The following is a 25,639-nucleotide window of genomic DNA, read 5'->3' on the forward strand; positions in this document are numbered from 1 at the left end:
TCACATTTAATATTTTGTGGCCCTCCCTTTGGCAGCAATAACTTCAACAAGAGGATTCCTGTGGCTGCAGATCAGTCTTGCACATCGATCAGGAGTAATCTTGACCCATTCTTCTCTTTAAAAAACTGCTGTAGTTCAGTCAGATTCCTGGGATGTCTGGCATTACTCGCTGTCTTTAGGTCATGCCACAGCATGTCAATGGGGTTCAAGTCTGGACTTTGAATTGGCCACTCCAGAACGTGTATTTTGTTCTTCTGAAACCATTCTGAAGTTGATTTACATCCTTGTTTTGGATCATTTTATTGTTGGAACATCCATCCTCTTTTAAGCTTAAACTGTCTGACAGACGGCCTCAGGTTTTCCTGCAAAACATCCTGATAAACTTTTGAATTCATTCTTCCATTAAGAATTGCAAGTTGTCCAGGCCCTGAGGTAGCAAAACAGCCCCAAATCTTGATGCTCAATCCTCCATTCGTCACGGTGGGAATGAGGTGTTGATGTTGGTGGGCTGTTTAGTTTTTCCTCCACACATGACCTTGCGTGTTACTCCCAAACAATTCAACTTTGGTTTAATCGGTCCACAAAATATTTTGCCAAAACGTCTCTGGAGTGTCCAAGTAGCTTTTTGTGAACATTAAACGAGCAACAATGTTTTTTTAAACAGCAGTGGCTTCCTCTGTGGATTCCTCCCATGAACACCATTCTTGGCCATAGTTTTACATATAGCTGATGTTTGCACAGAGATATTGGACTTTGCCAGTGATTTCTGTAAGTCTTTAGCAGACAATCTAGGGTTCTTTTTTACCTCCCGGAGTATTCTGCGCTGAACTCTTGGCGTCATCTTTGGTGGACGGCCACTCCTTGGGAGGGAAGCCTAAAGAAGACTTTTAGAGATGTTTTTGTATCCTTTCCCAGCTTTATACAAATCATCAATCCTTGATCGCCAGTCCTCAGACAGCTCTTTTGACTCAGCCATTATGCACATCAGACAATGCTTCTCATCAAGACAATTCTTACCAGGTGTGTGTTTTATAGTGGACAGGGCAGCTTTAAACCACTCATCAGTGATTGGGCTCACACCTGACTTTAAAATTGTTTGGTTAAAAATAGGTTTCAATTGCTCTTTAACAGTGTTGTTAATCTTACTGAAAAAAAGTAATTAATTTTAGTTACAAATTACTTCTCCCGAAAAGTAATTGCGTTAGTAACTCAATTACCTGAATGTAAGAGTAATTAGTTACTTGGCAAAGTAATTGGTGATAATTACTTTTTTTTTTTTCTCCCTCAAAAAAAAAAAAAAAAAAAAAAAACATTGGCCACACTATGTGAAGTTTTTTGTGAAGGTTTTTGGTACAATTGGCCCGAGCCCAATTCTTTACCCTAATTTACCCTTTACCCTGAATCAACTGTTAAAAGTTGTTAAAATTGCTCCCATTATTGCATTAGTTCCCTTCTCTCTACTTTCGACATATGAAAGTTTTAAAACTGTTTCATCATTTAAAGATGGATTCAAGTCAAGATTTTGCCGATTTAGAAGTATTTTAGATAAAAAGTTACTTAGGTTCGCTAGGAAGGTTCTCTACAACAGAGCGGTCCTAAAAAGCCTACTGCTTTAAGATGGCGGCTGTCTACTAACGCATTTAGTGCCATGTCTGTCATTTTGCATTTAGTTATATCTATATACAGTACATGTGATATCTACCATGTCTAACATATCTACCATAACATGCGGGCGTAGTTTGTCGGCTATCGGCTACAACATCAGCTACCTAGCATCGCGTTTGCTCGGCGTCACAACTTTCTTGCCTCCTCCCTACTCCTGCTCTGCTCTGTCGTCTCGGTGAGTTCGTCTCCTTCAGACTTTTCAACAATATAGTAACGCATAGTAACGCCTGACTTTCCGTCCTCAGTAACGGTAACGGCGTTGCCAAGATGAGAAAAGTAATTAATTAGATTACCCACTACTGAAAAAAATAACGCCGTTACTAACGCCGTTATATTGTAACGCCGTTATTAACAACACTGCTCTTTAAGCCTCCTTAGGCAGAAGGTTCACTTACTTATTTTCGCCCCTTCTGTCATTGTTTACATGCCATCCTCATTAAAATATGAAAACCTATAAATGTTTGGGTGGCTTTAGTTAAAGCAGATACTGTTTTTTCATCTGAGTGATTTTGACAAAGATCAGATCACATTTGACGGTGATTTTATGCAGAAATGTGAGAAATTCAAAAAGGTTCAGATACTTTTTCATACCACTGCAGTAAGAATTTAACACATGAACCAGAAACTGGGTGCAGTCTCTTTTGACTCTATTGTTACACACTTTTATTCCTACCTACTAAAATCACCTATGAATATATATATTTTAATTTCTATAAATACTATCAAAAATGATAATCACAGTATTTGTGACCACGTTACTTTTACGTGCGTCACACGTCGACTATCCACCAGCTAAACAGAAACTATGGTCAGGTGACAGGTGGGACGTCGAAGGTCGAAGACATTGTAACCTCCCTGTATGTTTTATTGATACATCATTTTAGTAGAAGTAATCTATGATACTTTTGACTTTTGTAGTTCTAATTATTCATTTTGAGGGGGGTTCTAAAAAGGGATCCACACAGATTGAGGTTTTCAATTAAGCATAGCCTTAAATTTGGGCTCCCTGCGAGCTGCAAACATTTAAAGTAGGAGAAATGGGAGGAAATGAAAACGTAACCCAGTTGGAGTGAACCTGGTCCTCAGGCGTGAAAGGGTCTTGGCAGACGAGAGGGGAGGGTAAAGAATTTGGCATCCGTCTTGAGACTACAGTAATCCTCGCCGGTGCGGTGTGCGCGCGTGTGCGGATGATCCCAGAGCAGCTTGCGCTAAGGCGGGGATTGGAGTTCCCCCTGCTGGGGTCTGGCTAAGACGCGCAGATGGAGGGGAGGGGAAGGATGGCACCGGTGGAGATTGGCAAATCAATAGCCATCACTTATCAGAGAAAAAGATGACTACTTCTCTTGTATTATCCCTGAAGGCAAATCAAATTTGTTTGTATAGCAATATTCCACAAAAGGTGCAATGAAATACTGCAGCAAGTGACTTAAAAATGATATTAGAACACATTTTGAACACAAATTCATCCCCAAAAAAACTGACAGAAAAGGCTTAAATAATAAAATGAGGTCCTACCCATAAGGAAAAGACATATATACATTTTATAAAGTTCATATGTGTTGTCTTGTATGAAGCGGAAATAAAATGGTATTTTTGTAGGAAGTAGTCATCCATTTTGTCTTCATTGTTACTTACAACATGCCTAAAACAACTTCAAGTTAAATTGTTAAGGTAATAGAAAAAAAGGGACATTTATTCGAATAGTGGATTAATCGTTTAATTAATCATCTAATTAATCGATAAAAAAAGAAATCGTTAGTCACAGCACCAACACACACACACACACACGCACACACACACACACACACACACACCTCGATATATATACTTTTATATTTTCATGTATTTATTTATGTATTTATTCACTCATTTGTTCAGTTTTGGCAGTCCTGTGACTTCATACATATATATACAGTATTTATATATGTTATTTGTAGAAACCTGATAGCTCACATGGTAAGACAGCCAACCCTGATGCTGCTATTTGTATTTATTGTTTTAATCAAATGACATATATGGAACATGTATGAATTATATAAGGAAAGAATAATTTGCATGAAGAAAACATACGAAACATCTTTGGAAACTATAATTTGCCATAAGTTTTTCATATATACCACATACATAAATTTTACTTGTTTCATACACAAATCCTTTAAATATTTTGTATGAAAAGTATGCAAAAGTGGCCACTTTCAAGAGTAAATCATTGTATGAGACATACAAGAATTTACATCGATTTCAGTAGTAAATTTTATGTTTTCCATATGGGTAATTAGGCTTCTTTTCTCAGCTGCCTTGGCCTCGCCCAGTAAAAACGGAAGCTGATGTCACACCCAGAATAAGCTGCTAGCATGCTATCCATAGGCACGGTATTCTCTTGTTGTCATTCTGTCAACATGTGCTAGCTAAGCTAGAGCAGCACTAAAAGGCTAGACATCATCAGTTCTGGTTATGATGTCACAATTAAAACAGAAAGTGACCTGGAAATGCCCTAAAAACAACAGGGAATGACAAAAAAGGACAGAAAGTTTCGCCATAATGTCCCAAAATATACAAGAAGTGACCCAAAAATCAACAGGAACAGACCAATAAGCACTCTAAGATTAAATTCATCCCGAGCATAGATACATTTTCCAGTGTCATGTTTGGACAGAAGCACCAAAATATAAATTCTTTGAAAATCGATCACCTTCGGACTAACTATATTTGTTCACCCGCAGTGTCGCCACTGATCGGACGTTACTGCGGGACAAAGATCCCTCCGGAAATTCAGTCGTCCTCTGGCCTGCTGTCCCTTTCCTTTCACACGGACATGGCGGTGGCTAAAGACGGCTTCTCGGCCCGATACAACATGACACGCAAGGAAGTCAGCGACTGTGAGTGCAAATTTTGTCCAAGAAATTAACTCAACACCTCCATTTCTATTATACTAAATCAATTCCCATTTCTCGCTATCCGTTAGCATTTCACTGTAGCATGGCGCTGGGCATGGAGTCCGGGAAGATCAGCGACGACCAGATCAGCGCTTCCACCAGTTTCTACGACAATCGCTGGTTGCCGCGCCAGGCTCGCCTCAACAACAACGATAATGCCTGGACGCCGTCCGAGGACAGCAGCAAAGAGTACATTCAGGTATGACAACCTAATTGGGGCGTTTTCAGGTCACTTATTTGTGAACTCATTTGCCTGCCGTTGACTACGCTAGACGTCCAAACCCCCGGACTCAAAAGTCCAAAGGGATTGGGCATCTAGTGCCGTCAATGGCACTGAAAGATGCGCATACACATAACACTTTAAATGAATTGGATGTCTATTGTTGTCAATGGCTAGCAATGAGATGATTTTGAGTTAACTTCTTGTTAATTGTTAGAAGTTACTGATTGGTCACTTCCTTTTGATTTTGGGTCACTTGTAAATTTTCGGACAATCTGGGCTCACTTCCTGTACCTTTTGGACCATTTCTTGTTGATTTTAAGGCATTTCCAGGTCACTTCTTTTTGATTTGGGGACATTTCCGGGTCCCTTTCTGTTGAATTTGGGTTACTTTCTGATTATTTCAAGACAATGGGGCACTTCCTGTATATTTTTGGATATTATCCTGTTGGGTTTAAGGTATTTCTGTGTTACCAAAAAAAAAAAAAAAAAAACTCAAATCAACAATTAACAAGAAGTGACCCAAATTATCCTCCCAAAATCATCAGGAAGTGATCTGGAAATCCCCCAAAATCCACAGGAAGCGATCAATGAACAGAAAGTGACCATGAAATGCCCCCAAATCACCAGGAAGTGACCCAACTTGAACAGGAAGTGAACCTGAAATGCCCCCAAATAAATAGGGAGTGGCCTCAAAATTCCCCAGATCAATAGGAAGTGACCCAATATGTACAGGAAGTGAACCTGAAATGCCCCACAATAAACAGGAAGTGACCCGATATCTACAGGAAGTCCGAGTTACCTCAAAATCAACAAGAAGTGACCCGATATGTACAGGAAGTGAACCTGAAATGCCCCCAAATTAACAGGAAGTCACCCTAAAATCCCCCATATCAACAGGAAGTGACCCAATATCCACAACAAGGGAACTTGAAATGTCCCCAAATCAACAAAAAGTGACACAATATGAACAGGAAGTGAACCTGAAATGTCCCTCAATCAATAGGAAGTGATGCCAAAATCTCCCAGTTCAACAGGATGTGACCCAATATAAACAGGGAGTGAACCTGAAATGCCCCAAAATAAACAGGAAGTCACCCAATATCTACAGGAGGTCAGAGTTACCTTAAAATCAACAGGAAGTGACCCTAAAATCCACCCATATCAACAGGAAGAGATCCAATATGAACAGCAATTGAAACTAAAATGCCCCTACATCAACAGGAACTGACCCAATATGTACAGGAAGTGAACCTGTAGGCCTCAAAATAAACAGGAAGTGACCCAATATCTACAAGAAGTCAGAGTTACCTCAAAATCAACAGGAAGTGACCCTAAAATCCCCCCAAAATAAACAGGAAGTGACCCAATAGCTACAGGAAGTCCGGGTTACCTAAAAATAAACAGGAAGTAACCCGATATGTACATAAACTGAACCCAAAATACCACCCAAATGAATAGGAAGTGACCCTAAAATACCCCAGATTAAGAGCAAGTGACCCAATACGAAAAGGAAGTGAACCTGAAATGCCCCCGAATCAACAGGAAGTGACCCTAAAACCCCCCCATACAGTATTAACAGGAAGTGAACCAATAAGAACAGGAAGTGAATCTGAAATGCCCCCAAATCAACAAAAACTGACCCAGTATGAACAGGAAGTGAACCTGAAATGCCCCCAAATCAATTAGAAGCAGCCCTAAAATCCCCCAGATCAACAGGAAGTGACCCACAATGTACAGGAAGTGAACCTGAAATGCCCCAAAATAAACAGGATGTGATCCGATATCTACAGGAAGTCCAAGTTACTTCAAAATCAACAGGAAGTGACCCAATATGAACAGGAAGTAAACCTCAAATGCCCCCAAATCAATAGGAAGTGACCCCAAAATCCCCCATATCAGCAGGAAGTGACCTAATATGAAGAGGAAGGGAACCCGAAATGCCCCAAAATCAACAGAAAGTGACCAGATATCTACAGGAAGTCTGTTGCCTCAAAATAAACAGGAAGTGATCCGATATGTACAGGAAGTGAACCCAAAATACCCCTAAATCAGCAGGAAGTGACCCAATATGAACAGGAAGTGACCCAGAAATGCCCCAAAACAAAACAGGAAGTGACCCGATACCTCAGAGACTCCTCAAAATCAACAGGAAGTGACTTGATATCAACAAGAAGCTGCCAAAGCAAAGCTAGCATTATCTAGCTAACTGTAAAATTCTCTGGACCCGAGCAGTTTTTTTATAGCGCACAATATAAACATCTTATTCCTAACAATAAAGCACTCAGCGAAGCACTGCAAAACGCTGATAAAGAAGCACTGGTACTCTACATTAGATTTGGAAACTGTGGCCGAGAGTGCCGTGATGGATGAAGGTGCTTCAGAGGATCACGTTGGAATATTACACCATTGATCTTAGTCTCCGGACTTCTTTTTCATTTCCTCGTAGCGGCGCGAGGACCACCCCGCTTCCGTGACAAATAGAAACTCCTTGGTTATCTACGTCATTCATAAATACACATTTCGCGGCTGCTGCTCTTCATCCATCATCCTCTGTTGCGAAATCATTTCATATTCATATTATTACTTTTTGCCTCTCTGGTCAAGGTTGACCTCCAATTCCTGAAAGTGTTGACGGGCATCGCCACCCAAGGGGCCGTTTCCAAAGAGACGCAAAAGTCCTACTTTGTGACCACCTTCAAGCTGGAGGTCAGCACCAACGGCGAGGACTGGATGATATATCGACACGGCAAGAATCACAAGGTATGTGCTGGCGTTTACTTCTTACTTGCAGTGAGTTGAACCTTTTTGGGGTCACTTCCTGTCAATAGCGGGTCACTTCCTGTTGATTTGGGGGCATTTAGGGTCACTTCTTGTTGATGTTAGCCCCTTCCTGTTGATTTGGGGACATTTTTGGGTAACTCCCTATTGTTTTTGGGCCATTTTGGGGTCACTTCCTGTTTATTTGGGGTATTTTAGTGTCACGTCCTGTTGATTTTGGAGCATTTGTGCTCACTTCCTGTTCATTTGGGGGCATTTAAGGGTAACTAGCTATTGATTTGGGGCCATTTTGGGGTCACTTCCTGTTGATTTGTGGGCATTTGATGTCACTTCCTGTTGATGTTAGTCACATCCTGTTGATTTGGGGGCATTGTGGGGACACTTCCTGTTGATGTTAGTCACTTCCTGTTGTTTGGCGGGCATTTTAGGGTAACTCCTGTCACTTCCTGTTGATTTGGGGGGCACTGTGGGGACACTTCCTGTTGATGTTAGTCACTTCCTGTTTGCGGGCATTTTAGGAGAACGCCCTCTTGATTTTGGGCCATTTGGGGTCACTTGCTGTTGATTTGTGGGCATTTTAGGGTCACTTCCTGTTGATTTGGGGGCATTTTGGGGACACTTGTGGTGTACCTGTGGTCTACCTGTTGATCTGGGGGCATTGTGGGGGACACTTTCTGCTAATGTTAGTCACTTCGTGTTGTTTTGCGGGCATTTTAGTATAACTCCCTATTGATTTTGGGCCACTTTAGTGTCACTTCCTGTTGATTTGGGGGGCATTGTGGGGACACTTCCTGTTGATGTTAGTCACTTCCTGTTTGCGGGCATTTTAGGAGAACGCCCTCTTGATTTGGGGCCATTTGAGTGTCACTTTCTGTTGATTTGGGGGCATTTTAGGGTCACTTCCTGTTGATTGGGGGGCATTTTGGGGACACTTGTGGTGTACCTATGGTCTACCTGTTGATTTGGGGGCATTGTGGGGGACACTTTCTGCTAATGTTAGTCACTTCGTGTTGTTTTGCGGTCATTTTAGTATAACTCCCTATTGATTTTGGGCCATTTTGGGGTGACTTCTTGTTGATTTTGCGCCATTTTAGTGTCACTTTCTGTTGATTTGGGGGCATTGTGGGGACACTTCCTGTTGATGTTAGTCACTTCCTGTTGTTTGCGGGCATGTAAGGGTAACTTGCCATTGATTTTGGGCCATTTTGGGGTCACTTCCTGTTGATTTGGGGGCATTTTAGGGTAACTCCCTATTGATTTGGGGGCATTTTGGGGACACCTGTGGTTTACAGGTCACTACCCGTTGATTTGGGGGCATTTGGGGTTACTTCCTGTTGATTTTTATCACTTCCTGTTATTTGGTAGGCATTTTAGGGTCACTACATGTTGATTTTGGGGCATTTGAGGTCACTTCCTATTGATGTAAGTCACATCCTATTCATTTTGGGGCATTTTAGTGTCACTTCCTGTTGATTTGGGGGCATTTTAGCATCACTTCCTTTTCTTTTGGGGGCATTGCGGGAAAGATGTTAGTCATTTCCTGTTGTTTTGCGGGCATGTAAGGGTAACTTGCCATTGATTTTGGGCCATTTTGGGGTCACTTCCTGTTGATTTGGGGGCATTTTAGGGTAACTCCCTATTGATTTGGGGGCATTTTGGGGACACCTGTGGTTTACAGGTCACTACCCGTTGATTTGGGGGCATTTGGGGTTACTTCCTGTTGATTTTTATCACTTCCTGTTATTTGGTAGGCATTTTAGGGTCACTACATGTTGATTTTGGGGCATTTGAGGTCACTTCCTATTGATGTAAGTCACATCCTATTCATTTTGGGGCATTTTAGTGTCACTTCCTGTTGATTTGGGGGCATTTTAGCATCACTTCCTTTTCTTTTGGGGGCATTGCGGGAAAGATGTTAGTCATTTCCTGTTGTTTTGCGGTATTTTAAGGTAACTCCTTGTTGATTTTGGGCCATTTTGGGGTCAGTTCCTGTCAATAGCGGGTCACTTCCTATTGATTTGAGGGGCATTGTAGTGTAAATTTCTGTTGATTTGGGGGCATTTCGGGGACATCTGTTGATTACAGGTCACAACTTGTTGATTTGGGGGCTTTTGGGGTCCCTTCCTGGTTGTTCGTGCCATTTCAGGGTCACTTGCTGTCAATAGTGGGTCACTTCTTGTTGATTTTGTTCCATTTCAGAGTCATATCCAGTTGATCTGGGGCTATTTTAGTGTCACTTCCTGTTGATTTGGGGGCATTTCGGGGACAGCTTTTGATTACAGGTCACAACCTGTTGATTTGGGGGCATTTTGGGTCACTTCGTGTTTTTTTGGGGGTATTTTACTTTCACTTCCTGTTGATTTGGGGGTATTTTGGGGCCACTTTCTGTCAATAGCGTGTCACTTCCTGTGGATTTATGGGCATTTGGAGTCACTTCTGATTATTTGGGCTATTTCAGGGTCACTTTCTGTTGATCTGGGAACATCTTGGGGAACACTTCCTGTTGATTTGGGGGCATTTTACGGTCACTTTCCATTGACTTGTGGAAGCATTTCCGGGTCACTTCCTATTGATAGCGGGTCACTTCCTGTTGATTTGTGTTTTCTTGCCTTGTTTATGTCAATAAATTTATATTTAAATTATTTTTTATTTTCAAAAGTTACCAAAATAATCAGATGATGACAGGTTACATGTTTAAAACATTTAAAAATATATTTTGAATAATAAACTCATTAAAAATGTATAAAATCATCATATAAAATGAATTGATAATATATTAATATTTTATATTTTATTATTAAATAGACTATTTTATATTTTTAAATACTAAATTTTATTATCATTTATTATTTATTGTAATTGTGATATATATTCCTAAATACTTATTATGCAGAATAATGTTTTATTTATGAATATTTATGAATTTAGTTCTAGCCTATAGTTAAATAGAATTATATATCTAATAATAATTTCATATATAATTTATTAAATTTAAATGTATTTCTAAAGTATTTTCAAAGTATATTCTAAAATATTTAGAATATTTGAAGAAAAAAATGATACACATAAAATGAGTTTCAGTTTTATTTCCTTTGTTATATTTTTAATTTTAAAAAGTTAAAAAATAAATACATACGATTAAAAGTCTTGATTTGAACCATTAGGTCCATTTTTGGGAGTGGTGCAATTTATATTCGGGTGCGACTTATACACTTAAAAACCGTTATTTTAGGGGAAAATACATAAGTTCAAGTCAAACTTATTTCTGGAAACAGTTTGCATTCCTAGCACTTTATACCCGGGTCACGCCATCAGTCATGTGTTTGAAAAGAAGTGATGGGAGGGAGGGAGGGAAAGATAGAGATAAAGTTGACAAAATATTACAATGGTGTCCTCTGTGTGCCCTTCTTCCGGGTGCGTTATCTGTTTTTTTTTTCTGGCTTTGCCACCCTCGCGTATACAAACGTATGTCGAAATGTATGCACGGCGCAGGATGTTGTTGTCATGGTGCATCGGTCTTCATTCCTCGTATCTGGGTTGAGGTCATCCATCGTTTAGTGGGAAAGCGGGGAGGGGGATGGTCGCGACGTGGAAGGGTTAATCCATGGATGTGCATAATTCACAACATAGACCCCTTTCTGATGAGATTGGGTGGAGCTGACGGGGGGTGTCTGATGTGGGGATTACGCAGTCAAATGTGGATTTCATTGAACTCGTTGTTTGCCATCGATGGTGCGAGACGTCCAATTCATTTTCGCCCCTCTCAGTCAAAATGAATTGGACATCTAGCGCCGTCAATGGCAGTGAAACATGACCCGGCCTCACAGTTTAAATGAATTGTTGTCAATGGCAGGCAATTAGATCAGTTTGGTCACTCCCTTGTTAATTTTAGAGTAAATACGTGTCACTTCCCGCTGATTTATAAAGTATATATATATATATATATATATATATATATATTTATTATTATTATTATTATTATTATTGTAGATTTTGGGACATTCCCGGGTCATTTCCTGTTGATTTCGGGTCATGTTTATGTTGGTTTAGATCAGTACTTCTCAAATAGTGGGGCGCGCCCCCCCAGGGGGGCGCAGAGCGATGCCAGGGGTGGCGCATGTGACCTCGGGGAACATGCATTTTTTTTTTTTTTTTTTTTTTCTTGCCGTACTAGAATAAAGTGTACTTGCACATCCACTCAGTGGGTGGCAGTGGCGCTCTCATTTTCAAAGTGCGCGCAGTATTTTTTAAGTAAGCAAGAGCACACAGAAGAGAGATATGAAGAGCTGTGCGCCGTTTTCGAAAGCCGTTTTCTGGCCGGACTCATGCAGCGACCCACTGTCTTCTCCGGTGCTCACGTGTCCACCCGAGAAGTGCCATTTTCGGCTTGGGATCGTCACGACGACCGCCCTCACCTACGGTTCTCCCTCGGCCGCCGAGCATGTGCTTTTTTTCCGGGCCGTTTGCCTTTTGGCTTTGACATTTAATACAGTGGTAGATGAGGAAAGACCACTGTTTACTGTGTCTAAAAATGATCATAGCGGACAGCCGGAAGCCATATCAATTAAGACGCCACTTAAAGAGCCCAATCTCATTGATAAACCGCTTGGTTGTTTTTCAGCGAAAACGTGCCGAATATAGCCAACAATCGTCCCATTTTGTCAGTGTTATATTGTGGCATATTGTCCTCATGAGTTAATGTTTCTAATCAATTTATAATTTGTTATTATTTACTGATTTGATTTTTCAGTATCAAATGGTCAAAAATGTACCTTGAGTGTATTTTTACAGTTTGGATGTGACTTTTTTTTAAATTCAGGCAAATTGATGGGCGCTAAGTCTTTTCTGTTACAAACAAAACAATGTTAATAAAGTGATACTTTTTAAGTTGATCGCTGTTATTTTCTCTAATAGAAAAAAAGGACACACTGAGGCGTACTTATAATAGTAATATTATAGACAAATGATACTATTTACAGTGACAGGCAGAGTTTGGGGGGGGCGCGAAACATTTACGTCTTCCTTGGGGGGGCGTAACAGAAAATAATTGAGAAGCACTGGTTTAGATTCACTTTCTGATGATTTTGGAGTATCCCAGGTTAATTCCTGCTGAGTTTTCGGCCATTTCCATTATCCGATAGCATCTAGCGCTGCAAAAATTAATCAAATAACTTGAGTAATTCCATTAGAGAAAAAAAAGCTTTGAATCAAATCTTGCTGATTCGAGTATTCGTTTAATTAGAAGTGCCGTTGTCATGGTTTGTTTTGAAAGTGTTTGCATTTAGTTTTATGGATTTGGGTGGATGCACCACCCTTTAGTGGCAACAGTGAATATGACATATCAACCATTTAACATGGTTGAATCCAACTGCTCCCTGTTAAGACCGACATAAGGCGAGTACAAAAAGTCAACAAAAGTCAATTAAAATCAACATGAAGTGACCCAGAAATTCCCAAAAATCTTTAGAAAGTGACCCAAAACCAACAAAAAGTGAACCAAAATCAGCAGGAAATGATCCAGATGTGCCCCAAAATCTACATGAAGTAACCTGAAAATATAGTAAGCAATAGCGAAGTACACAAAATTTGTCAGCTAGTTTTTGGCAGAAAAAAGTACAAAAATTGACAAGAATGTTTTCAAGGGCCTGAAATTAAGAGGAAGTGACCTGGAAATGCCGTTAAATCAACAGAAAGTGAACCAAAATCACCAGAAAGTGACTCAGAAATGGGCCAAAAATCAACAGTAAGTTACCACTGCACAGGAAGTGACTTAAAAATACACTAAAATCAACAGGAATTGTCCCAAATTTGACAGAAAGTGACGGCAAAATAAAAAATAAAAAAAAGTCACCCAAAATCAAAAGAAGGTGACTTGGAAATAGCCCAAAATCAACAGGAAGTTATCACTATGCCATAAATGATACAAAATACCCTAAAATCAACTTGAAATTTCACAAATTTTGCAGGAAGTGACTCCCAAAATCAACAAAAAGTCACCCAAAATGCAGGAAGTGACCCGGAAATGCCCCAAAATCTTTAGAAAGTAACCCAAAACCAACAGAAAGTCAACCAAAATCAGCAGGAAGTGACCCAGAAATGCCCCGCAATCTACAGGAGGAGACCTGAAAATTCAATAAGCAGTAGCAAAGCACACAAAATTTGTCAGCCAGTTTTTGGCAGAAAAAAAAAAATCCCCAAAAATTGACAAGAACGTTTTCAATGGCTTCATTCATTTTCAATGCCATATTAAACTCAAAAACCATTCACTCCTATTGATTTTCAACTTGGACTTGTAAAGAAATCTCCAAGGGTGGTCATTATTTTTGACCCAAAAACTTCATCCATTTGCTCCAAAATGTACAGTAGGTGACCCGGGAAAGCCCCAGAATTTAGTGGAAGTCACCGAAATCAAACGGAAAAGGACCTGAATGGAGCCTAAAAAAGGATTTGTACCTTAAAGGTACTGATATTAGTATCGGTCCAACACTAGTGGAAAGCATGGTCACAAGAGGAGCATAACAACAAAATGACGGTGGAAACGTGGCTGAACAGACATGCATCTGTGATGTCTCACTCCATAGCTCACTCTCCCACACATAATTTCACATACATGCAGTCAGTCCGTAGCAGAGAGCGGCCAGCTGGAACCAGTTCCTGCTGTCAACATCTTCATAGCAAGATCGGGGAGAGGCGCGCAGGCTGAGGAAGCCAAAAAAAGCGGAGGACTCTTCATGAAGAAAGATGTTTTGTTGTTGTAACATTTTCAGTGTTTCTGGCATTAACTCTGACAAAAAAAAAAATCCTCAAATTGCCCAAAAGGAACAGGAAGCGATCCAATAATGCCCCGAATCATCATAAGGTGACTTTAAACCAATAGGAAGTGACCCATAAATGCCAACAAATTAACAGGAAGTGACCAAAAAAGGAAGTAAACCAAAAATGCCATGAAATCAACAGGCGATTAGCAATGAACAGGAAGTGACTTAAAAATACCCTAAAATCAACAGTAAATGATCCAAAGTGTACAGAACATGACCCCGGAATGTCAAAAAACGTACAGGAAGTGACCCCCAAATAAAAACAAAGTCACCAAAAATCAAGAGGAAGTGACCCGGAAATACCCCAAAATCAACAAGACGTTACCACTGCGCAGGAAGTGACCTGGAAATACACTAAAATCAACAGGAAATGTCCCAAAACATACAGGAAGTGACCCAAAAATCGACAAAAAGTCACCCAACATCAACAGGAACGACCTGGAAATAGCCCAAAATCAACAGGAAGTTACCACGACACCAAAAATAATACAAAAATACCCTAAAATCAACAGGGAATGCCCCTAAATCAAAAGAAAGTGACGCAAAATCAACAAAAAGTCAGCCAAAATCAAGAGGAAGTGACCCGGAAATTCCCCAAAATCAATAAAAACTGACCCAAAATCAACAGGAAGTGACCCGGAAATAACCTGAAATCAACAGGAAGTTATCACAACTCCAAAAATAATACAAAATACCCTAAAATCAACCGGAAATGTCACAAATTTTACAGGAAGTGACCCCAAAATCAACAAAAAGTCACCCAAAATCAACAGGAAGTGACCCGGGAATGCCCCAGAATCTTTAGAAAGTGACCCGAAATCAACAAAAAGTGAACCAAAAATCAACAGGAAGTTACCACTGCGCAGGAAGAGACCTGAAAATACACTAAAATCAACAGGAATTGTCCCAAATTTTACAGAAAGTGACGCCAAAATCAACAAAAAGTCACCCAAAATCAACAGGAGGTTACCACTATGCCAAAAATTATACAAAATACCCTAAAATCAACCAGAATTGTCCCAAATTTTACAGGAAATAATCCCAAAATCAACCAAAAATTACCCAAAATCAACAGGAAGTGACTTGGAAATGCCCCAAAATCTTTAGAAAGTGACCCGAAATCAATAGAAAGTCAACCAAAATCAGCAGGAAGTGACACAGAAATGCCCCAAAAATTCAACAGGAAATGATCCAAAATGTCTCGAACATGACCCTGGAATGTTCCAAAAAGGTACAGGAAGTGACCTAAAATCAAAAGGAAGTGACATTATATAGACAGGAAGTGACCTGGAAATGCCCCAAAATCCTTAGAAAGTGACCTGAAATCAACAGAAAGTGAACCAAAATCAGCAGGAAGTGACCCAGAAATACCCACAAAAAAATCAACAGGACGTTACCGCTGCGCAGGAAGTGACCTGAAAATACACTAAAATCAACAGGAATTGTCCCAAATTTGACAGAAAGTGACGGCAAAATTAAAAAAAAAAAAAGTCGCGCCAAAAATAAAGTGACCAATAAACATTGTGGAGTTGAGCTTTTATTTGTTTTTTTGTTTGGAGTTTTTTTTTCATCCAAAAACTTCAATTTTGGAGGGAACTGCATCCCACAAATATCTCTGCGTTTCGGCGTTTTGACTTTACTTCCCCCCGGCAACCAACGCGCTATAAAGGCTACGCGACATCATACGTACTTACAGTCACAGACAGACACGCCTTCCGCCGTGACCTTATTTTCCACCGAGGTGATCAATAGTTAAACACCCGCCAGCGTCCGCCGGCGCCGGGTCTGGCCGTCGCACGCGTACATGCGACGCTTTCCGCTTTCCTTCGTTATATTTTCATGATTCTCGGCGTCGGGAGACTCAACACGGCCACTTGAATTATTCAATTTATTCAAGATGGAACCGCAGTCGTCGGGCAGATTAGAGTGGAGTATTTTCTAACTGTCTTCATCAGCAAGTGAGTGGATGAGCAACCAGCTGCTTCCCAGAGGCAGTTGGACTTTCACCCTTGGAGCGCGAGGGGTGGGCGCGGCGATGATAGACAAGAGGAAGTTGAGGAAACTGACCTGTCATTGTCTTTGTGTTGCTCCTCTTCCGATCTGAGGTTGCCTTGCCGGCTCTCACCTCTCCAGAGAGCTCATTTGTCTTTCTTTGTCGTTTTGATAGCCCGTGGCAACATTTTTTTGTACGTCGCCAAAAGGGATGTTAAGAAACAGTCGTCCGTTTTAAGACTGGGTTTGAAAAAAGCATGTTTTCGTCTGAAATTGGACTTCTATGGTCTTGGTCTGCTGTTGGCCTTGGATAGTGTGGTTACTGTGGCCATTTTGGCCATATCTGCAATTCAGGTCATCAAAACATATGTTTGCACCAATGTATGACAAACACATTTATTTCCAAATGACCCTATTCATTTCCAATGGTAGAAAAAAATGACACATCAACAGGAATTCACCTTAAAAAGGGAAGTGACCCAGAAATGAACCAAAATCCACAGGATATGATCTGAAATGTAAAGGAAGTGACCCAAAATCAACAGTAAGGGACCAATGAGCAACAAGTAATCTGAAAGTACCCCAAAACCAACAGGAAGTTACCCAAAATCAATAGGAAGTCACCTAAAAAATGCCCTAAAATCAACAAGTAGTGACTAATGAGCAGTAAGTGGCCCAGAAAGGCCAAAAAAGGGTTTAAAATTTATAGAAAGTGACCCAAAACCCAAAGGATGTGATCAACAAATAGGAAGTGATCTGGAAATGCCCAAACTCAGCAGGAGGTGACCAACAAACAGGACGTGGCCCAGAAATGCCAAAATAATAATTTGAAATGGACAGAATATGATCTCAGAATGTCCTAAATTGTACAGGAAGTGACCAACAAACAGGACGTGTCCCAGAAATACCAAAATATAAACTTAAAATGGCCAGGAAGTGATCTCAGAAACCCCCAAATCGTACAGGAAGTAACCTGGAAATACCTCAAAATCATCAAAACGTGACCTGTAAGTCATCCATAATGAACAGGAAGTGACACAAAAAATGCCCTAAAATCACCAACAAATGACCAATAAACAGGAAATGGCCCAAAATGTTCAGGAAGTGACCCCGGAATGCCCCAAAAATGGACAGGAAATGACCTGTAACAAACTCATTGCCTGTCATTGACCACAACAGACATCTAATTCATTTACACTAGGAAGAGTGGCTGTGTGGCCTCCTCCCAGTCAAAATTTCCTTCTGTTCTTCCCATCCCACAGCTTTTTTGTCCCAAATATCTGGGAGCGGCAACGCGGGTGGGTGCGGGCGTTTACGTAACCCCCATAAGAGCTCCCATCCACTGTTTGGCCTCTTAGGTAAACACGGCAGCTGTCGGCCGTCCATCCGGCATCCACTTTTCTCTTCAAATACCCACTGCTTTGTATAACTGCTGTCAAGCTCCCTTTGATTAAATCAGGCCAGGCTGGAAATCAAATCAAAGCCTCCGAGGAACATTTTCAAGCCCTATCATATGTCCCGTCACTGTGAGAGACACATGACTGAATGTGGAATATTGCAAATGGGTCGCCGTCTACAAATGTGGCGGCCGCAACAAGATGGTGTGCATGAAATTTAACTCTTCTTTCAGCATTCAAATCAATAGGAAGTGACCTGATATCAACAGGAAGCCAGCCAATATCAACAGGAATGAACCCCGAAATGCCCCCAAATCAACAAGAAGTGATATGATATCAACGGGAAGTGTCCTGATATTAACAGGAAGTTACCGTGAAATGGCCCCGAATCAACAGGAACTGACCCTGAAATGATTCAAAATCAACAGGAAGTGATGTGATATCAACAGGAAGTGACCTAATAGCAGCAGGAAGTAACCCTAAAATGCTCCTAAATCAATAGGAAGTGACCAATATAAACAGGAGGTGACCCTGAAATGCCCCACAATCAACAGGAAGTGACCTGATATCAACAGGAAATAAACCGATACAACCGAATTCCCCCCAAATAAACAGGAAGTGACCTGTTATCAACAGGAAGGTACCATTAAATGCACCCAAATCAACAGAAAGTGATCCTGGAATGCCTTGAAATCAACAGGAAGTGACTTGTAAATACCCCGAAATCAACACGAAGTGACCAATGAGCAGGAAGTGACCTGGAAAGTACCCAAAATTAACATGCAATGACCCAAAATGTACAGGAAGTGAGCCATAATCAATAGGAAGTGATATGTAAATACACCGAAATTAATAGGAAGTGACCGATGAACAGGAAGTGACCTGGAAATGCCCCAAAAATCAACATGAAATGACCCAAAAAGTACAGGGAGTAAGCTAAAATCAATAGGAAGCAAAGTTCCCTCTAAGCTGCGCGCGTGCACAAAAACCTGCTGCTGTATTTTCATTCTTTTAACAAGCCAGGTAACTTGCTATGATCCAAGGTTTTGAACAGACGTGATAATGGTGTGTGGCCACAGCGTACACATCTGATGTTGCTCACAGTGGTCCTCAGTGTGCTCAGGGGGCTTGAGTGTCTCCTCAGACACATGAAAAATTTAGAGGGAACATTGATAGGAAGTAACTCGTGAATGCCCCGAAATCAACTTGAAGCGACTGATTAGCAGGAAGTGACCTGGAAATGACCCAAAATCAACATGAAATTACCCAAAATGTACAAGAAGTGAGCCAAAAACAGTAGGAAGTAACTCGTAAATACCCTGAAATCAACAGGAAGCGACTGATGAACAGGAAGTGACAAGGAAAAATGTGCAGGAAGTTTGCCAAAATCAATAAGAAGTGACTCGTGAATAACCCGAAATTAACTTCAAGTGACAGATGAACAGGAAGTGACCAGGAAGGAAGCGACCCAAAATGTACAGGAAGTGAGCCAAAATCAATAAGAAGTGACTCGTAAATACCCCGAAATCAACAGACCAATGAACAGGATATGGCCCAGAAATGCAGAAAAAGAATATATTTAAAATAGACGGGAAGTGATCTCACAATGCCCCAAATTGTACAGGAAGTGGCCCAAAATCAACAGGAAGTGACCAACAAACCGGACGTGGCCCAGAAATGCCAAAAAATGACTTCAAATGGACAGAAAATGATCTCAGAATGCCCAAAATCAACAAGAAGTGACCACCAAACAGGATGTGGGCCAGAAATGCCAAAAAACTATTTAAAATGGACAGGAATCAATCTCCTATTTCCCCAATTTGTACAGGGAGTAACCCAAATGCAACAGGAAGTGACCAACAAACAGGATGTGGCCCAGAAATGCATACAAATGTTTTAAAATGGACAGGAAGTGATCTCAGAATGCCCCAAATTGTACAAGTAATGACCCAAAACCAACAGGAGGTGACCCGTAAATTCCCCAAAATCAACTTGAAATTAACCAAAATGTAAAGGACGTGAGGCAAAATCAATAAAGAGTACTGGAATCAACATGAAGTGAACCGGAAATGACCCAAAATCAACATGAAATAGCCCAAAATGTACAGGAAGTGAGCCAAAATTCAACACGTCACCAACAAATGGGACGTGGGCCAGAAATGCCCAAAAAAAATTATTTCAAATGGACAGAAAGTGATCTCATAATTCCCCAAATTGTACAGGAAGTGACCCAAATTCAACAGGAAGTGTCTTGACATCAACAGGAAATGACCCTGAAATGCCTTAAAATCAACAGAAAGTGATCCTGGAATGCCTCAAAAAAACAGGAAGTGACTTGTAAATGCCGGGAAAAAATCAACAGAAACTGACACAATAGGAAGTGACTCATAAATACCCTGAAATAGACAAGAAGTGACCGATGAGCAGGAAGTGACCCGTAAATGCCCCATAAACGAACATGAAATGACCCAAACTGTACAGGAAGTGAGCCAAAATCAATAAGAAGTGACTTGTAAATACCCCGAAATCAACAGGAAGTGACCGATGAACAGGATATGGCCCAGAAATGCAGAGAAAAAAATATTTAGAATAGACGGAAAGTGATCTCAGAATGCCCCAAATTGTACAGGAAGTGACCCAAATTCAACAGGAAGTGACCAACAAACAGGATGTGGCTCAGAAATCTCATAATTCCCCAAATTGTACTGGAAGTGTCCTGACATCAGCAGGAAATGACCCTGAAATGCCTCAAAATCAACAGAAAGTGATCCTGAAATGCCTTGAAGTCAACAGGAAGTGACTTGTAATTGCCCAAAAATCAACGGAAATTGACACGAAATCATTGGAAGTGACTCGTAAATACCCCGAAATCAACACGAAGTGACTGATCAACAGGAAATGACCCCAAATCAACATGAAATGACCATAAATGTACAGGAAGTAAGCCGTAAATACCCAAAATCAATAGGATGTGACCGGTGAACAGGAAATGACTCGTAAGTATCCCTGAAATCAACAATAAGTGACTGATGAACAGGTAGTGACCCGTAAATATCCCAAAAGGAAAAGATCAGAAATGAACAAGAAGTGACCCTGGAATGTCCCAAAATGTACAGGGAATGAAAAAAAATTAACAGAAAGTGACCTGGAAATTTCCAAAAATCGACCGGAAATGACATGAAATGCCTTTAAATTAACTCGTTGCCTGGCATTGGCTACCACTGATGGCCATTGACGTCCAATCTGTTGTGGGAGGGTTGCCGCTATTTGTGATAAATTCATTCCAATTCACAACACAAGGATGTTATATCGTATCGTAAGCTACATAGAGGTTCCCGCCCTTTGTTTACACCGGATTGCAGCGCTACTTGATGCATTTAACATTTGTGGCGGGTTTAAAATTTGTTCTTTCGTCTTTCAGCAAATCATTCCAAAACGTGGCATATCATGAAAGATTTTTACTAAAACTACCCATTCTTCCTCCTAATCCGGTTTTCCCAGCCTTTCTAGAATCCGAACTTTGACCCCAAAACACAACGACAGCTGGGCCGAGGACACCGGATCCGTGTTTGGGTTGTCTCTGCTCCGCGTGTATGTTTGCGTGTGTGCGCGGCCAAGCAAAGCGGTTCGCTCAAGTGTGAGGGAGCCAAAGATAAGAAATAAACCCGCATGAGGGCGAGCACATTCAACGGCAGCCGACGGTTTTTTTTTGCTTCTCTCGGCAGGTTTTCCACGCCAATACGGATCCGGCCGAGGTGGTGCTCAACCGTGTGCCGCAGCCCGTTTTAGCCCGCTTCGTGAGGATACGACCGCAAACGTGGCGGAACGGCATCGCCCTGCGCTTTGAGCTCTACGGATGCCGGATTACAGGTGTGTCAGTAACACGCGCTGCCATTGACGGCGTCGGACGTCCAATTTATTCTGACGTCAGTGGCAGTGAAACGTGATCACTCGATGACAGTTGAAGTGGATTTGATGTCTATCACTGTCAATGGAAGTGGATGGTTATAAAAAATTAACTAATTTATTGTTATTTACATTTTTTTATGTATTTAGGGGAAAAAAACAGAAAAATATTCTAATATAAATTTATTGATTGATGACAAAGTATGACTTGGATGTCAATGGCAGTGAATGAGTTGAATACTTTTTTTTTATTACAAAATTTCAAATATATTTTTTAATGTGTTTAAAACAAATATATACAAAAATATTCTCATATGAATTTATTTATGACAAAATATTAATATGATGTCACTGGCAGTGGATGAGTCAATAGTATTTTTTAACTCAAATTTGTATTCATCTAAAAAATAATTCATTTCTTTACATTTTTAATTAATAAAACAAAGAAAAATATTCATTTATTTGAATTTATTAATTTGAATTTGAATTTCAATTTTTAATGTTTTTAATAATTTCATTCATTTATTCATTTATTAGAATTTTACTTTATTTTATTTATTGATGACAAAATATGAATATGATGTCAATGGCAGTGGATGAATTAATACTGATTTGTTTTTTTACAAAATTTAAATTTATTTCATTTTAGTTTTTTAAAAAATATTTGTTAAATGCATTAAACCAAGAGAGAGAGAAAAATCTTAGAGGAATTTATTTATGATATTATATGAATATAATGTCACTTGCAGCGGATGAGTGAATAGTAATGTTTTTAACTCAAATTTGTATTCATTTAAAAAATATTATTTACATTTTTAAGTTAAACAAATAAATAAATAAATAAAATAATCATTTCAGTGAGTTAATAATATTACACTTACAGGTATACACTTATTTATATTTAATTTTTTTTTAAAAACAGAAAATGTATGTATTCTCTTTATTTTTTTAATTTTATTTGTGTATTTAAAAATAAAATTCTTATATTTTTCTTTATTTTAAAATTGTAATTAATTTTTTTTTTTTACAAAATATGAAAATGAATAAGGAAAAAAATCAGATTATTCTCTTTATTAATTAATTAATTTATTATTTAATTGAAACAAAAAGAAAAAAATGTATCTTCTATTCAATTTTATTTCTGTATTTTAAAAAAAAATTGTCATTTTTTATTATTTTAAAATTTTAATTAATGTGATTTTTTTGGTGCAAAATATGAAAACAAATAAGGAAAATATCTGAGAATATTCTCTTTATTACTTAATTTATTTATTATTTTTAAGTTGCGTTACAAAAACAGCCAACAAAGATTAATAAAACAAATTTTCAGTTGTTGAAAAAGGACATTGAGTAGACCTTTAAAAAAAATGCTCAAATACCATTTTTTGAGCCAATTTTGGATTTTCTCATTTTTAAATGTTTACATTGTAATTATTATTCTCTTTCCCTATTTTTTTCCAATTTAAAACAAACAAAAAAGGGGGTAATGTATGTATTCTCTTTATTTTTTATTTTATTGAATTTATTTTGTTAAATGGGGGGGTAATATCCTGAAAATTATCGTCTATTTATTTTACATGTTTAATTAATTTTCAATTAATTTCATTGCAAATTAAATGTACAGGAAGTGACCCAAAATCTGCAAAAAGTCACCCAAAGTCAACAGGAAGTGACCCTGGGGTAACAAAAAAATCACCCAAAATCAACAGGAAGTGACCTGGGAAAAGTTCAACAGGAAGTTACCACATAGTGACCAAAATTACCCAAATCTCAAAAGGAAATAATGCAATATGAAGAAAAGTGACCCAGAAAGGTCAGGTATGTATAAGAAGTGACCCTGAAAAAACTGGAAATGATCCTGGAATGCCTTAATATTTACTAGAAATCACCCAAAATCAACAAGAAGTGGCCTGGAAATGCCTTGAAATCAACAGAAAATAACCCAAAATGTAAAGGAAATGACCCAAAAGTCTAGAATTAGCAAAAAAGTGATTCCTAATTATTGCCTAAGGACTGACTGTCCTTGCTCAGCTTTCACTGCCATTGACAAAGATAGACGTCAATGGCAGTGAATCCACTTAAACGGCAAGAATTCTCACTCTAGCCACACTTTATTTCCAACAACCGGTCGTCCGCCTCAGGCTAATGAAAGGAAAACGTTCCATTCTTCTTCCTTCCGCTGTCTTCACTTGTGTCATTTGCCTCTTCCACATTCCGTCTGAACTCCCCTTGCTTCCCTCCCGAGACGGCGCCCGTCTTCCCTCTGATGGTTTTAGCCTTTTTTTTTTCTCCGTGTCCTCTTTACTCCGCGAACGAGTTGCGATCAATCTTTCATGGCCGCGGCCGTCGGCGGCCCGCTGTGATCCGCTCTCGCTACTAAGTTGAGAAACTATTAGCGTCACAGTACGGGTACATGGTTTCGAAACGTATCGGAGCACCCTTTTGAAGCGTGTTAAAATTCGAATGATTTAAAGAGGCACTTTACTCCGTTTCCAATATTTTGAGCTGTTTCATGCGTAAGATAAGTGGAAATGGAAGTGTGCCCATGGTTGAAGGTTTTTTTTTTTTTTTTTTTTTTGTAATTGCAATTGAGTCTAGATGTTCCATCCTTCTACAAATCTACCACGTGAAGCTGGTCCCCCATCAGATGCAAATTATATTAAAATCTACAAAATGCAATTTCTGGAGGAATTGCGATGGTAGCTTTGCTTTGGCAGGTAAACCCTTGGCGTCACTTCCTGCTGATATCGGGTTTTTGGTAAAAAGAAATGGAGACATTTCGTTGAAAATGGTGACGTTTCGGTGAGAAATTGTGATGTTTTACTGAATAATGGGGAAGTTTGGGTGAAACATTGTGACGTTTTGGTCAAGCATTGTGATACTTTGGTCAAACAGTGTGACGTTTTGGTCAAACATTGTGATGTTTTGGTCAAACGTGACGTTTTGGTGAAACATTGTGACGTTTTAGTGAAAAATTGTGAAGCCTTAGTGAAAAATTGTGAGGTTTTGGTGAATAATTGTGAAGTTTTGGTGAAAAATTGTGACATTATGGTGAAAAATTGTGACGTTTTGGTCAAACATTGTGAAGTTTTGGTGAAAATTTGTGACGTTTTGGTCAAATAATTTGACGTTTTGGTGAAAAATTTTGACTTTTTGGTCAATCAATGTGAAGTTTTGGTCGGACATTGTGAAGTTGTGGTCAAACATTGTGAGGTTTTGGTCAAACACTGACGTTTAGGTGAAACATTGTGAAATTTTGTTCAAACATTGCGATGTTGTGTTCAAATATTGTGATGTTTTGGTGAACAATTTTGACGTTTTTGTCAAATGTGACGTTTTGGTCAAACGTTGTGGCATTGTGGTGAATCATTGTGAAGTTTTGGTGAATAATTGTAAAGTTTTGGTGAAATATTGTGAAGTTTTAGTGAATAATTGTGAAGTTTTGGTGAAACACTGTGACGTTATGATGAATAATTGTGAAATTTTGGTCAATCATTGTGAAGTTTCAGTCAAACATTGTGAGGTTTTGGTCAAACATTGTGACGTTTTGGTCAAATATTGTGATATTCCGGTGAAAAATTGTGATGTTTTTGTCAAACACTGTGACGTTTTGGTCAATTACAGACGTGGTCATTGTGACGTTACGGGGAAAAATTGTGACGTTTTGGTCAAACATTGGGACGTTTTGGTGAAACACTGTGACGTTTTGGGGAAAAATTGTGACGTTTTAGTCAAACATTGTGACATTTTGGTCAAACATTGTGACGCTTTGGTGAATAATTGTGACTCTTTGGTGAATAATTGTGACGTTTTGGTGAAACATTATGACGTTATGTTGAAATGTGATGTTTTGGTCAAACTGTGACCTTGTGGTCAAACATTGTGAAGTTTTGGTCAAACATTGTGACGTTTTGCTCAAACATT

General features: G+C 39.4%; 1 protein-coding gene across 3 annotated transcripts in view; it reads left to right on the plus strand.

Annotated features, from left to right (window-relative positions):
- nrp2a (neuropilin 2a) overlaps positions 1–25,639 on the plus strand; it is a 150,168-nt gene that overhangs the window by 85,553 nt on the left and 38,976 nt on the right. For all 3 annotated transcript variants that reach the window (XM_057857838.1, XM_057857847.1, XM_057857855.1), the window contains exons 5-8: positions 4,389–4,544; positions 4,631–4,800; positions 7,429–7,584; positions 21,535–21,679. In XM_057857838.1, the coding sequence (XP_057713821.1) occupies positions 4,389–4,544; positions 4,631–4,800; positions 7,429–7,584; positions 21,535–21,679 (627 nt within the window). The remainder of the gene's footprint in view (positions 1–4,388; positions 4,545–4,630; positions 4,801–7,428; positions 7,585–21,534; positions 21,680–25,639) is intronic.

The sequence above is a fragment of the Corythoichthys intestinalis genome, chromosome 2 (assembly GCF_030265065.1).
Source record: "Corythoichthys intestinalis isolate RoL2023-P3 chromosome 2, ASM3026506v1, whole genome shotgun sequence".
In the NCBI taxonomy this organism is placed as follows: Eukaryota; Metazoa; Chordata; class Actinopteri; order Syngnathiformes; family Syngnathidae; genus Corythoichthys; species Corythoichthys intestinalis.